We start from the raw sequence: 13,510 nt of genomic DNA, 5'->3' as shown, positions 1-13,510 counted from the left end.
TTCCATTTTTATTATTCGTTATTAAGTACAAAGTTACACAATGGGCTATCTGTGCTGTGCCCACTACGGGTAACAAAACCCAATTTTTAGCGTTAAAAGTCTGTAGTCTTATCGCTGTACCTTGAGGGAAAGGACATGGTTGTTTTGAAGCAAAACCATCGAAAACCAAAAAGTTTGAGATCTTTTAAAAGCGAATTTTTCTTCGTTAGATCTATGCACTAAAACTAAATGGTCTTTTACGCTTCTTTTGAAGAATAATACTTTCTATGAAAAAAGAAATGTTTAAGCTTTTCGATTCGTTTTTTAACTTAAAATAAAAGATTATTTATTCAGAAAACAACAACAACAAATGAATCATTTTATGAAGCGAGAGAATTCAAAATAAAATAGTAAAAAAGAATTTGTGAATACAAAAAGTTTATTCATCTTTTAATTTTTCTCGACGAATATTAACACCACCTACAATATAAATTAATTACTCTCACCCTCAATCCCAATAGCAAATGAAAAGGGGGTATTTGCCTTCAATGTGTTAAGGTTTTGAATTTAATGTTTATATGAAATATTTTTACAGTGGTGCTTTTAAACAATAGAAAAAACTTAATTAAAATCGTTAACTCTGTTTATATCGGTTTTTGAAACAAGAACGCCAATGTAAAGTTACATAGAAATTTTTTACAACAGTTTGTGTGGGAATTCAATTTTTTATAGACAAACATTAAAGTCTGTGTTTCAAATTACTTGGCTTACCGTCTTGCACGTTCAAATTGTTTTTGTGCTTAAAAACTCACATTGTTAAAAGATGATTTTAAAAATATATCAAATAGTACTCATTAATTTTATTGATGGCAATATCCTTATATTTTTTATATTATAACACACTATAGATAGTTTTTATAGTTGGAGAACTAGATGTGTTTTTCATAAATTATTTAGTCATAAATGTTTGTGATTTAACCAGACCAAATAAATATGGGTTATGTAATGTCCGAAAAATATTCAAATTACTGAAAATATGTTAGAACGATAGATGTGGATTAATACTTCCATTTTTTGAAGATAAAACATTAGTAATGATTTTTACTGAACAATTTATTCAGCATTCTTTGCCCTTTATTCGACCAGTATTTTCCTATTTCTTGCCACTGGAAAGTTATGTTTCTAAGTGCAATAAATAAAATAAAGTCGATGTGGAAGTGGCTATGATGGATATTCACCTAAAGAAAGATGACAGATAAAGAAAGTTTTAAAAAAACATTACAAAAAACAGTTAATGATTTGAAGAGAAAAATGGTAGGTCGAATTTTGATAATATATAATTGGTTTCAATAATAAGCACAAAATGCTTGAATATTTAATTGTATTTTAACCTTCAACTGTACTTATAAAAGAAAAAAAAAGATACAATTTCTACTGGAACTAGAAACCTAAACGACAATAAATTCACTTATAAATACAACTTGTGATATCACATTATGTTTATTCTGCTAAATTATACATGCTATAAAATAACAATAATTTACATTTTGTCTTAAATTTTATGTTTAACCTCTCCCTTTTTAAAATGCTATTACAAACTGAATTTCTATATTGTCAGTTCAAAAATAACAAAAAAAAAAAGTTTTAAACTCACATATGCCGAAAGGTGGCGATTAGTTACCCATATTTGTTTATGACGATGGCGTCGATAGGAAAAATCGGAGTATTGCGCGCCGTCATAAATGGTCATTTTCCTTTCCTCAGAGGTGTGAACTGTTTTTATATACATTTTTATTGTTTTATTAGTTCTCGTACATTGTATCTTTGGGATACGAACTACTTTAGGTTTACAATTTATTTTTGTGCAAGATTTTGCTCGCCCTCTTGTGAGATGTGCAAACAATATTTATAATAATAATATTAAATTTATTGCGCGTGAGATTTTGAATTACGCACAGTAAGATTTAAATCAATTCTACCAGAGGATATGATTTAAGAGTTTAATTGAGTTTGATGCGTAAGTATAGACCTATTAGGAAATGGATAAATAAACATTATTTAACTGAAAGTGTAATATGTAATATTTTATAATATATATAATTGCTAACACTGTAAAAAGAGACCATTCCAAACAATTCTTGTGTGATAGAATAAACAAAATTGTTCAGTATTAAACCTCAGTCAGTTTATTAGTATGGTTAAAGTGCATTTAAAGTAAGGTTTGATAAGTTTATTTCTGACTGTAACTCTTATGTGTTCAACTATATTTATGGTTTAATTAGTATAAACTACAAAGGCTCTGTGGATATAGAACATTATATATTGCCAAATGTGATGAAATTCGTAGGACTTTTGTGAAAGTTGCATCACAATGTAATTTTAAATCATATATTGTAAAATCATACTATTTTAATAGTATATAAATAGAAAATGCAAATTTTATATATTAAATTAATTGTAGAAATATTATCCCAGATTTTTACCATATTTTGTTATGTCTATCTGAAATATTTTGATTTTCTAAAAAAAAAAAAGGAAAATACCTGTTATTTTTCTTATAATCCAAAAGGAGTATAGCATGATCTTTTTCTAAAACTATGTAAATAATTTTTGTTCTTTACCAAACACTCGATTTTTCCATATAGCTTAAATATAGCAGATTTGCAGAACACTATGTAAAAATGGTATGCTTTTTGAAAAATTCTGCACAAGACATACCAATACATTCACTTCTCAGTGTGATATATATATATATAGCTATTCTGAAATAAGAAGATAATAAAGAGTTGACTTAAATTCCAGTACAATGTTGCATCTTTTATTATTTACAACTGTACCATTAACAAACGAGTTTTTTAATTTTCGTAGTTCAAAAGTTCCATCATTATCAGACTCTCTGGTCTTTGTTGTGACTACTTTTGAAATATAAGGAATAAAATAAAAAAAATGTCAATTCTAACATAACAATTGGACTGTAAGAGACCATTCGGTCTATCTAGGCAGTCTTTTACTCCTATCCATGAGAAAAGTAAAGAATTTAACTTATTCTTTATTTTTTAGGAAAAAAATCAGTTCTATTGTTAAATAACCCCTTCAACACTAATTTATCATATTGTAAAATGTATTTAGTTACATTTGTGCATTTTTCTTTTACATTCTAAAAGTTCATTCTCCATGACAAAGTAGATATTAATAAGATTAAGAGTATTATTTCCCTTTGTTATTTATGGTCTAGTCTTTGGTTTGCAGATGTCAGCAGATGATTACAGTGGTGGTGTTCAACCCAAAGATGCTCTGTTGAATGTCTATAGATGTATGAGGAATTTTTCAGTGAAGGATGGGCTATTTTTTCCTCAAATGAGGTTGTGAAGTTTTTTTTCAAATTAAGGGTGAAAATGGCCCAAATCACCATATTTTTTACTTCTAAATTTGCCCAAATGATCATATGTATTTCAAGCTGAGACTGTTCCTCCTTCCACTCACACACCTATGTGAATTTTCTTCTTATAATAGTATAGTCAAGGAAGAAAATTTAAAACATCCTTAACCTATTATTCTTTATTTAACATGAAATGATTACAGCTTTGAATTTATAAATATCAAACGACATCTGAATCATTACATGGCCATTAGTCAGTTTAATTCACACATCCAAATAGTTGGAGTTCCTTACAAATATATGCCAGAGTTAAAATAGCCAGTCTGTGTAATACCATACAGTGTCACCAATAAATGAATTTCTCAGAAGTGAGTCTTTCAATCCAACTATCAGCTAGAGCTTGAAAGACTTCTTTTATGCTAGGTATTTTAAAAAATGTACTTGGGCCACTTTAGAGTGAACAACTTGTATGGTTATCCATGTTATGTTTAGTGAATTTGCAATATCATTACTATCTATCAGCCACAAAAGTTTCAAGTTTACAAATCTGAATCATCTTATACAACTTTGTTACTTTTGTGATGCTATGCTATTAACTTGCAAGTTACTGTCAAGAGGAAGATTGGCAAAGATACTGCTCCACAAAGAGATGCACTCTCATGTTCACTTAGCAATGTTTTGATCTTTACAATATCTTTCTATGAACCTTCCAGAGCAAAGTCAGAAAGACAGATTGAATTAGCCTCACCACCAGGATACAGCTCTTCTCTTGGACAAGCCCATGTTGAGGCCAGCAAAGAAACTGATGCCAGTCTTATTGTGAAGGTAAGAAATGTGTATATTAAGCTCTTTAAGGCTTAGCTTGACTAATAAGTTGTCTTGATGTATTAGAATACAAAATGTTTATTATATATTTTATTTATTTTAACTTCTTTTATGAACAGCTACATGCTCTCTTGTTATAATGTGAATCTCCTCTGATTTTGTTGTTGTTACAAGATTGACTTGTATGTCTCTTCTAGGTACAACATTGAAATTACATAAAGATTAATGAAAGTGCTAAGCCTAAACTTTTAAGAAATTCAAGTATAGTGCTATCATAGTTGAAGCCCTTTTGTAAACTATGGAAAGAAATTTAGGGTAATACAAGTAAAAATTATAAAGTTAGACAAGAGTGAAGATAGAGGTATGCAAAGTTGGTCAGTTGTCAAGATAATTAGAGTTGGTCAAGGTTCAAGGTAGTGATGTCAGTAGTGGTTAGATGACTGAACCAAGAGTTAAGATTGCTTGTGAAGTTTGTATTGTAACATTTTTATGAAGTTAATGTCCAGCTTGACATGCATGCTTTAGCTCATATTCCTCTTGTATTTTTTAACATCTAGACTAGTTGTGGAATAGCTTTCATGAAAAGTTAAATTACTGCAGTATAGATTACCTGATTTTAATTAATATCAATGTGAAACTTCACAAAGTTGTTCTTGTACATCTGGTAACTTTCACAGAAGTTGGTTAAAATGTGATCATTATTTGTACATCTTCAAAATTGTCGTGAGACATCTATCAAATTTTTAAACAATTGTGTTTAAACCTCACTACACAGTATATACAACAGTTCAAGAGTATTCGTAAGTTTCAAGCTACATGAGGATTTACTGAACTGGGCATGTAATTGCTATATTGATGACTTGTAGATTCTGACCTTAAACATCAAAAGCCTACTTTTGTTTAGTATCACTATTTAGATATGTGTGTTAGTTGTTATTGGTATCTTTCAACGTACTGAACATGTTAGATATATATATGCTGAAGCTAATTGTTATGGCCCAAAGTATTGTTAACAGTGAGGGTACCCAATTGATTAAAAAGTGCATTTTAGTTGGACAATGAAGAACCCATTTTTTAGAAAAAAGCTTTGAGATGGATTGACTGGGTAATAAAAAAGTCTATTATAAATGTACAACATTTTGACAAGGTTTTGTTATCCTCGGGTATTCTAGTTTTTACAAGACTAAACTTACTTGGCACATTAAACTTGATTGTTAGGATTAAGTTTTGTTCTATGTACATAGGTTGTATTAGTTGAAAGTTTATATTGATTTATTAATTCTCTTTGTCCATTTAGTTAGTTTAATTTCTTTAAGGATGAACTTGTTCCTTTTAGAACAAACCATTTAAGTCAGATTGAAAGCAGAAAAATTAAGACGACTTTAACATGTTGATATTGAAAATTAAGGATGTTAAATGCCATTGTCTTGAAGTTATAAGCATCAACCCTCTCACAAAGATTAGTTTTCAGTGTCAAAGAAGTTAGAATTTTGTTACTGTGCTGCTGATGTGAAGTGTCACAGCTCTTGCAGAGATTAGTTTTTGAGGTAAGAAATGTTAAGAATGTCATTGTCCTGAACTATGAAACATCAAAATTACCACAATAGTTTTCACAATTAAAGTAGTTAAGTGTGATGTTCTCATGGAAGTTGTAGACATCAAAACTGTCTCAGATAAGTTTGCAAAATAAAAGAAATGTCAGTTATTGAGCTATAAACACAACCTGCTAGAATCTTAACTAATCCAAACATCTTGTAGTTGTTGGTTCGTTTCTCACGTAAGAAGTGAACGATAAGTCAAGGAGTCACAAATAAAACAAGTTAAAATGCAAAGAGGTCAATATACAAGTAATCAGATATCCATAGGTCACACATTCCTGAAAAACTTAAACCTTCCTTGACATGATAGTTAGGTATCCAAGTCATAGTTATATTTAGTGTGAAAGTGACTAATTTTTAAAAAAGCAATACTAATATGTTGAGGTTTGTAATAAGTTTTCTAATATATGCTAGAAAGTTTTAAACAAAAAATCTTACTTTCCTTGTTTTGATGTTTTATACCAGTTATTGATTTCATATAATTGAGATATGACTTTTCCAGATCATTTAACTCTCTCAAATATTGTTTTATTTAACTACCAGAAGTTAGCATTGTTTAATAAGTTTTGAATTTAATATTTCATTATTTTACTAACTGATGACAGACAGAAATTTTACATTTGGTAAGAGTTTTGATCAACAGTGTACCAGGTAAAACTCATTTATGGCAATATAAAAAACTTTACATATATTGTTGTATGTGCAATTAAAATGGTGTCATTAAGCAGCTTGTCAATAAAACATGAAGCCCATATTTAAGCAACTGTTAAAGGAAAACAAAATGGATACATCAGGTTAGTAAATGTAAGAAATTTTTTTAAAATGGTGTTTGATGTGATCTTTTTTTGCTAATAGTTTTTTGTCCAATTTTATGATTTTTATTTTATTTAAAACCTATTCAAATATTAGTAAATTGAGTTTCTTATCCAATGTAGAGCTGTAATACTGTTTTGATAACAAATCAATGTATCCAAAATGTGTAGAAAAAATATTAATAATTAAACATAGTTCTGTTATCACTTCTTATGTTGATCAGTTTTTGTGTGTGTTATGTGTTGTGTCATTTAGTTTTGAGCATGAATTGGTTTGAGAAATTTGATTTGAAGGTGAATGAGTTTGTTCCAAAAACTTCAAGGTTACTTATAATAATTATAATGTTTTTATTTTAACTCTGCTTCCACAGGCCAGGCACCCAGGATGTGGGTTGTATGGGAGACCTTAATATATAACATCGTTCTAGAATCAAGTAAAACTGTTTTCAGTGTTTTCATGTTAAACTAAAGTTCTACACAGTTTTATGAAAAAAGTTTTTGACTTCCATAGTACACAGCAGTAAACTTAAAAGGTGTACTTGTGGTGTTGACTTATCTGCTTGGTCTCTTGGCTCAGATCAAGCACAGTTTGCCATGATCTTGGCTGTTTGTTCCAATTCTTGTTCTATGTTTTCAGAGAATATGAAGACTTTGGCATTAGTAGGATAATTTTCATCACCATGATCTATGGTACTCTACTGCTTTCAGTAATTCTTGGCAGATCATACTGTAGGTTCTAGTTAAAATCCAGAATTCTGTTGACAAAAGTGCCATCTAGCTGTTCCAAAAGCTTGTTCTCCAATCCTCAGTCTCTCTTTCACTTCTTTGAATGTGATAAACTAACATTACAATGTAAGTATAATTTTTCTCTGAATACATTTCTTTGGCAGAGTTTATTGCACATCATTAGTAGATGAGAATAGTTTTGTATCATCAGATTTCTTAAAAATATTGTTTCCAATCATGTTCATAAGACCATCTGGATATTCTGGGTGTAACATGGTGTGTAGAATCTTTAATATGGTCAATCAGAACACAAGGAATCAATTGTTCTTGTCAAGAGCACTGAAACTTGATGTCTTCTGTCGAGCTTCTTCAGTTGGAAAGTTTAACGTTGCTGTGGATTTGATACCAAAGAACTGCCGAATTGAATATACATCAATCCTGCACCCTACTGGAGTATTACAATGTCGTCTTGAACACTGCTTTCACACTTAAGTTCTTGGATGATTTGCATAGTTTCTTTAGTGTCACAAACTCTAAGTGATCCTCTGAAGTATCACTAGACATTTTGTCTTTATCACTCTCCAAAGGAATAATATAATAACTCCTACCATTTTTTTCTTTCTTCATACCTTTAATTTGTTCTGTGGCTGTTTCTCCCCTGGTTATCATGCCATTTTGACCTCTGGATCTAAACCAGTTCATCCACACTGACACTGAGAATATTTCCCACAATTACCACATGTATACATTTTGCATTTGCAAATCATTTTCTTTTCCTGTGTCAACATTAACAAGATCAGTACACTTATTCACTGAATGCTGATAGTATGTCAGCATTTGTTTTGTGGCCAACTGTGGGTCCAATTTTCACAAAAAGTGTGACAGTTGCCTGCTTTTTGACCAGTTAAGTTTTGGTAAAAGTGTTAGCCAATAAACAAACAATCAGGAATGATTTAAAATTAGGTTCTGTAAAATTATGGATGTCTAGCATGTGAAATCACTGTTAATATCTAACAACTCCCAGACTTAATAACAATAGAATATTCTAGAAAACATAATTGTACAGCATTAAAAATTTCAGTTGTATTGGAAGGTTGTGGGCTTCAGTTTGTGTTAAAGACATTAGTTCACAAATGTGTTCCATGTAAAGTTACATCAAATGTATTGTAAAAATTTAATATAAAGAAAAGGAGCCTTTGTTTAACACTGCAAGACTTAATTTTTCATAAAGCCGAAAAATATCAAAACCATCCATAATTCAGAAATGGTTAGTCAAACCATTCTGAAAATTCTGTGACTACTGTGCTCTTCTTGTAACAATATTTATGTTGCTTGCATCACAAGGAACACCTTTAAATGTGTGATAACATCTGTAAATTGTTAGAAATAAGAAAACAAAGCCTTGCTCATTTTCTTGTTTTGTAAGATATGAATCAGATGTTAATCTCTGACCAAGAACTATAGCTTAAACACTAAGTTTTCTCTCTTCTCAGACTCCTAAACCAATTCATGTTCACTATTATTGCACTTAATTTTTTTTTTTATTTTAACAGAAATCCTGGGACATTGCTCTTGCACCCCTCAAACAGGTCCCCATGAACCTCTTTATAATGTACATGGCAGGAAATTCAATCTCTATATTTCCAATCATGATGGTGGGAATGTTATTCCTTCGCCCAGTGAAAGCACTGATTACGATACAGTCTAGTAAGTATTTTTACTGACAGAAATTGTGGAACAGTGTAAGATTGTTTTGTTTTTTCAAACTGATACTAAGTTAACTAGTTTGTTTGTTTTTAATTTCAAATATTTTGCTTCCTTTAAAGTTTACATTTTGTTAGTTGTGCTGTTTCCCTATTTATTTGTTGGTGTTAATATGGAGAAACATGTTTAGTTTGTCACCTGGTCATTGGAAGTTGTTTCAAAGTACAGGAAGTGTTCTGTTTAACCTCTCATCCAGTGGGCTTGTAACATGTTTTGTAGAGATATATGAATTACATTTAATAAGATTATATCTCAGGATGGGTGGTATGGGTATTAACACTTTTATTAATAAAGCAGAGAACAGTGTTTCAATCTTCTTAAGTTGAAACACCCATCCTGAGATATATTTTTACTTTAAGTGGGTTTCTTGTCATCACAAATTTAATAAAATTCCTGATATTAAGATCATATAATTTGATTATAAGTCACTGACAGTGTTAATGTTGTATGTTCAGGGGAACTACATAATGTTTCAAATGAACACTAGCTTAGATATATGTTCAAGTGGCGAACATCATGTTACAACTGTAGGTTACAGATGTAGGTTCAAGGAAGCTGAATGATATTTTAACCGTACATTAGTTCAGATTCTGTATGTTTAAATCAGTTGTACTCTTTCAACTTTTCTCTAATTTAGATGTTTTATGTTTAACTTTTAAAACCCATAATGTTTTGCATGAGTTATTATTATGATGTCCTAATAATTATCACCATACCTTATAAAATTTTCATTCTGTTTATAAAAATATGGATAATAACATGGCTTTCAGCCTAAAATACATAAATGTTTTTGGATGCTGTCACATTTCTATAAATAAATCGAGATATTCAAGTTGGATGTTTGTAGCATTTGCTCGGATGTATGGAGTTAGGTGAGCTTCACTTTTTGAACTGTTTAATAGCTCAATTTCTTAAAACAGTGGTTTCAAATGAGCTAAGTTGGGTTTCACTTATTCTAATTCACATATCTGGCATGTCTAGATTAGGATTGGAAGAGATTCTTAATATTAGTTATTCTGATAAAATCCAACAAAATTACATTGTTATTTTTTATATTATATTTATTTATCTTTTCTATTTTTTCGTTTTGTCACTAGCCTTTAAACTCATAGAAGGGAGCCAAGCTTTCTTCCAAAAAGTTGTGTATCTATTTGGAAATCTAGTTTGTTTAGCAGTTGCATTGTACAAATGTTCTTCGATGGGTTTGTTACCTACACATGCATCAGACTGGTTAGACTTTGTGGAGCCACAGCAGGTATGATAGTAACAACAAAAACTGTAAACTTGTCTTCTGTAGTTTAGTTTTCATGTTAATTTTGTGTAAAACATGAACTTTATCTTCTGTAGTTTAGTTTTCATGTTAATTTTGTGTAAAACATGAACTTTAGGCAGAAAACCAAAACATTATTTAAAATTGGACTAAGTGGTTCTCGGTAAATTAAGTCAGAAAGAAAAAAAATATAATTGGCATTAATTTTTAGTTTTATTTATGTGTCCTCTTTGGGCAATGGCAATACAGCTCCCCCTGCCTTGTAAAACCTTCAACATTCTGGTGATAAAAATATGGCTCAAACTTTTGAAGAGGTTAAATTATACACTTGTTATTCTAGGACCTGAAAGAGAACTTTTTCTCTATTACAGAATATATTTTCATTTTTTGGAACCAAATTGTTATTAAACTCAGGCAAATTTTATTTATGTTGTAATGGTGTCATTATTCTAAATTTTCTAAAGGAAGGTTGTTTTCTTTTCCTTCATACATGAAACTTGTAAATAACTAACTGCTCACACCATTTTCCTCTATACCTGAACCCTGTACATACCCAGTTGCTCACACCATTTTCCTCTATACCTGCACCCTGTACATACCCAGTTGCTCACACCATTTTCCTCTATACCTGAACCCTGTACATACCCAATTGCTTACACCATTTTCCTCTATACCTGAATCCTGTACATACCCAGTTGCTCACACCATTTTCCTCAATACCTGAACACTGTACATACCCAAATACTTATACCATATTCTTTGCCTGAAGCCTATACATGTCTGATTACCTGTACAGTTTCTTTCTTTGCCTGAAGCCTGTACATGCCTATGCCATGGCTAGCATCAATTGTACTCTTTCATGTTAGCATCATTTCAAACATTTTCAGCTCATGATCAGTGTATGTTGAAATGCTCTCTAATGCTATAAAGTAAAAGTGTTGTCACCAAAGAGTATTACAAATTTAGATTTTTGTGCACCACTTTAAACTTTGCTGGTCACCACGTATTACATTAGACCCCTGGAGTTAGCAAGTTTTTCCAAAACTGCTCCTGAAACTTAGATGGTTGTTTCAGTCAAGGAGAAACAGAAGTTAAGTTTCTTAAATGTTTTTTATTTGTTATTCATTGCAGTTGGGCTATCTTCACTGCATCCACCAAGATGTTTCAAAGTTAGCCATAATTTAATAATAGTGCTGTTGTTGCTAAATGCTAGAAGACTGAAAATAAATAAAGCTAGAAAAGTTGTTTTTTTCTGATTGTGTTTCAGCTAGAGAAGTTGTCTTCTTATTGTGTTCCAACAATTCTGAGCTGATTTGTGTGCCATTGTCTGATTGTCGTCAAGATATTTTACTATTTGTAGTAATAAACTTTGAGAAGATTATGCTTCTGACTTGTATCATTATTAACAGTTTTAAAACACATCCAGACTGCTTTGTCAATAACCCTGTGCTAGAGTATCAGTAATGGTACCTAGCTGACCCACCATTTAAATGCACAGGAAAGACAGAGATGTGAGAACCAAATTCCACTCCCTCCTCTTCCTACAGACAGATCTCAGTTCTGTGGGATTCCTAAGAATATGTATTACATTTGGTGACAGTATTTCACTAGTTGTAAGCAGAGACAGATGTACACTTTCATCAAATAATGATTTAGGTGGTGGGTTCATTAAACATAACAGTTCTGTCTTACTATAAATAATTCCTTTTTTTTAATCAACCTAAACTGCCTGTTTGTATATAATTTGAATAAGTACCATTAGTATGGTTTAAAATGGTCAGTTTTATCTTCTCTGTTTTGAATCTTTCACAGGAAAATGTTAATTGCTATATCAAGTCAAACAGAGAATATCATTTTCATTGAGTACTAGAACAGTTAGGCCCAGCATGTCCTGGTGGTTAAGGCACTTGAATGCTAATCTGAGGGTTACAGGCTCGAATCCCCGTCACACCAAACGTACTCACCTTTTCAGCCATGGGGGCGTTATAATGTATGGTCAATCCCACTATTCATTGGTAAAAGAGTAGCCCAAGAGTTGGTGATGACTAGCTGTCTTCTCTCTAGTCTTACACTGCTAAATTAGGGACAGCTAGCATAGATAGCCCTTGTGTAGCTTTACATGAAATTCAAAAACAAAACAAAAAATAAACTAGAACATTTGGTAGAACTGTAGCAGCCAAAAGTACATATGAAATGTTAACTGTTTCCAATAAACTTATCGTAATAATGCATGATGTAAGTTTATCCAATGTGAGATGGATAGTGGATATCTAAATCTAACCTTGCACATTTTTATTATAAAAACAGTAGCATACAGAAGTAATGTCTATATCATTCAAGTAGTTTTAGTTTAGGTATGTGAATGTTTATAATTACAATCACTTGATATTTTGGTATTTTTATTTTCTTTTTAATTTATATATTAAATGTATCTATTTGTCAATTTGTCTTTTCAAGCGTTTTAGGAATTGGATTTTTTTTATTATAAATATTTATCAAGTGATTAGATATCTTAGTATTGTGTTTTTTCAATATTTTTTGCAAAATATATCTGGCCTAATAATCATTGTTATTACCAAAAAAATTCATTTTTCTCTACAACTAAACCATTTCTTCTCAATGAAAAATTCCTTGTTGCCAGTTTCAATAATTTTTATAATTTCACTGCTTATTTTGTGTATTTTTCTCTATTTCAGAGAATGGAATTTACTGGTGGTGGATTCTTCAGAAGTTAAATGTTTTCTTTTTAAGAGAAAACTATGAATTGAGTACAATATTTTAAATGCTGTATTCATTGCTACAGATAGTAGAATATATTTAAATAAAGAATTTAAACACCTGTTTTGTTATATCTTTGATTTTATTTTTAAATCCTTTTCTGTTATGAGGAAAATGGAAGTTTATGCATAGGATCTTAGATGTTGACCACTGTGTATTACAGAAGTCATAATCTAAATTTTAAATTGATATGGATAATGACATGCTTTTATGTTGATAAAACCTAGAGCAGTAAAACACCTGCTTGAGTTTATAACTCTAAAAAAATAATCTATATCCTATGGAGTGTTGAACATTAATAGGTTTAACACAAGAAAATCATGTAATTGATTTTATATAAAAAACACCTTCTGTTTTTGCAGTTTCTAAAATAAAATGC

General features: G+C 30.6%; 1 protein-coding gene across 2 annotated transcripts; it reads left to right on the top strand.

Moving 5' to 3' along the window:
• Positions 1–1,660: 1,660 nt before the first annotated feature.
• LOC143250828 (ER membrane protein complex subunit 4-like) lies at positions 1,661–13,194 on the top strand. 2 transcript variants are annotated; one of them, XM_076501886.1, is made up of 5 exons: positions 1,661–1,745; positions 4,072–4,183; positions 8,873–9,026; positions 10,181–10,338; positions 13,050–13,194. In XM_076501886.1, exons 3-5 carry the CDS (start codon positions 8,915–8,917, stop codon positions 13,086–13,088), a joined length of 309 nt encoding a protein of 102 aa, XP_076358001.1. In that variant the 5' UTR covers positions 1,661–1,745; positions 4,072–4,183; positions 8,873–8,914; the 3' UTR covers positions 13,089–13,194. The 2 variants fall into 2 exon arrangements, with proteins under 2 accessions (XP_076358001.1, XP_076358002.1); XM_076501887.1 differs by lacking the exon at positions 1,661–1,745 and adding an exon at positions 1,875–1,996.
• The last annotated feature ends 316 nt before the right edge of the window (positions 13,195–13,510 follow it).

This window comes from Tachypleus tridentatus, chromosome 5 (genome assembly GCF_004210375.1).
Source record: "Tachypleus tridentatus isolate NWPU-2018 chromosome 5, ASM421037v1, whole genome shotgun sequence".
Classification (NCBI taxonomy): Eukaryota; Metazoa; Arthropoda; class Merostomata; order Xiphosura; family Limulidae; genus Tachypleus; species Tachypleus tridentatus.
Note: the sequence above shows the minus strand (reverse complement) of the source record. Positions and strands in the feature narration are given on the sequence as shown.

What these genes read in the sequence shown, in the direction of transcription:
- LOC143250828 (XM_076501886.1), top strand. Translation starts at nt 8,915, where the DNA reads ATGAACCTCTTTATAATGTACATGGCAGGAAATTCAATCTCTATATTT. An exon ending in ACTGATTACGATACAGTCTA is followed by an intron (nt 9,027 to 10,180) that starts GTAAGTATTTTT and finishes TTTTGTCACTAG; the next exon opens with CCTTTAAACTCATAGAAGGG. An exon ending in ACTTTGTGGAGCCACAGCAG is followed by an intron (nt 10,339 to 13,049) that starts GTATGATAGTAA and finishes TCTCTATTTCAG; the next exon opens with AGAATGGAATTTACTGGTGG.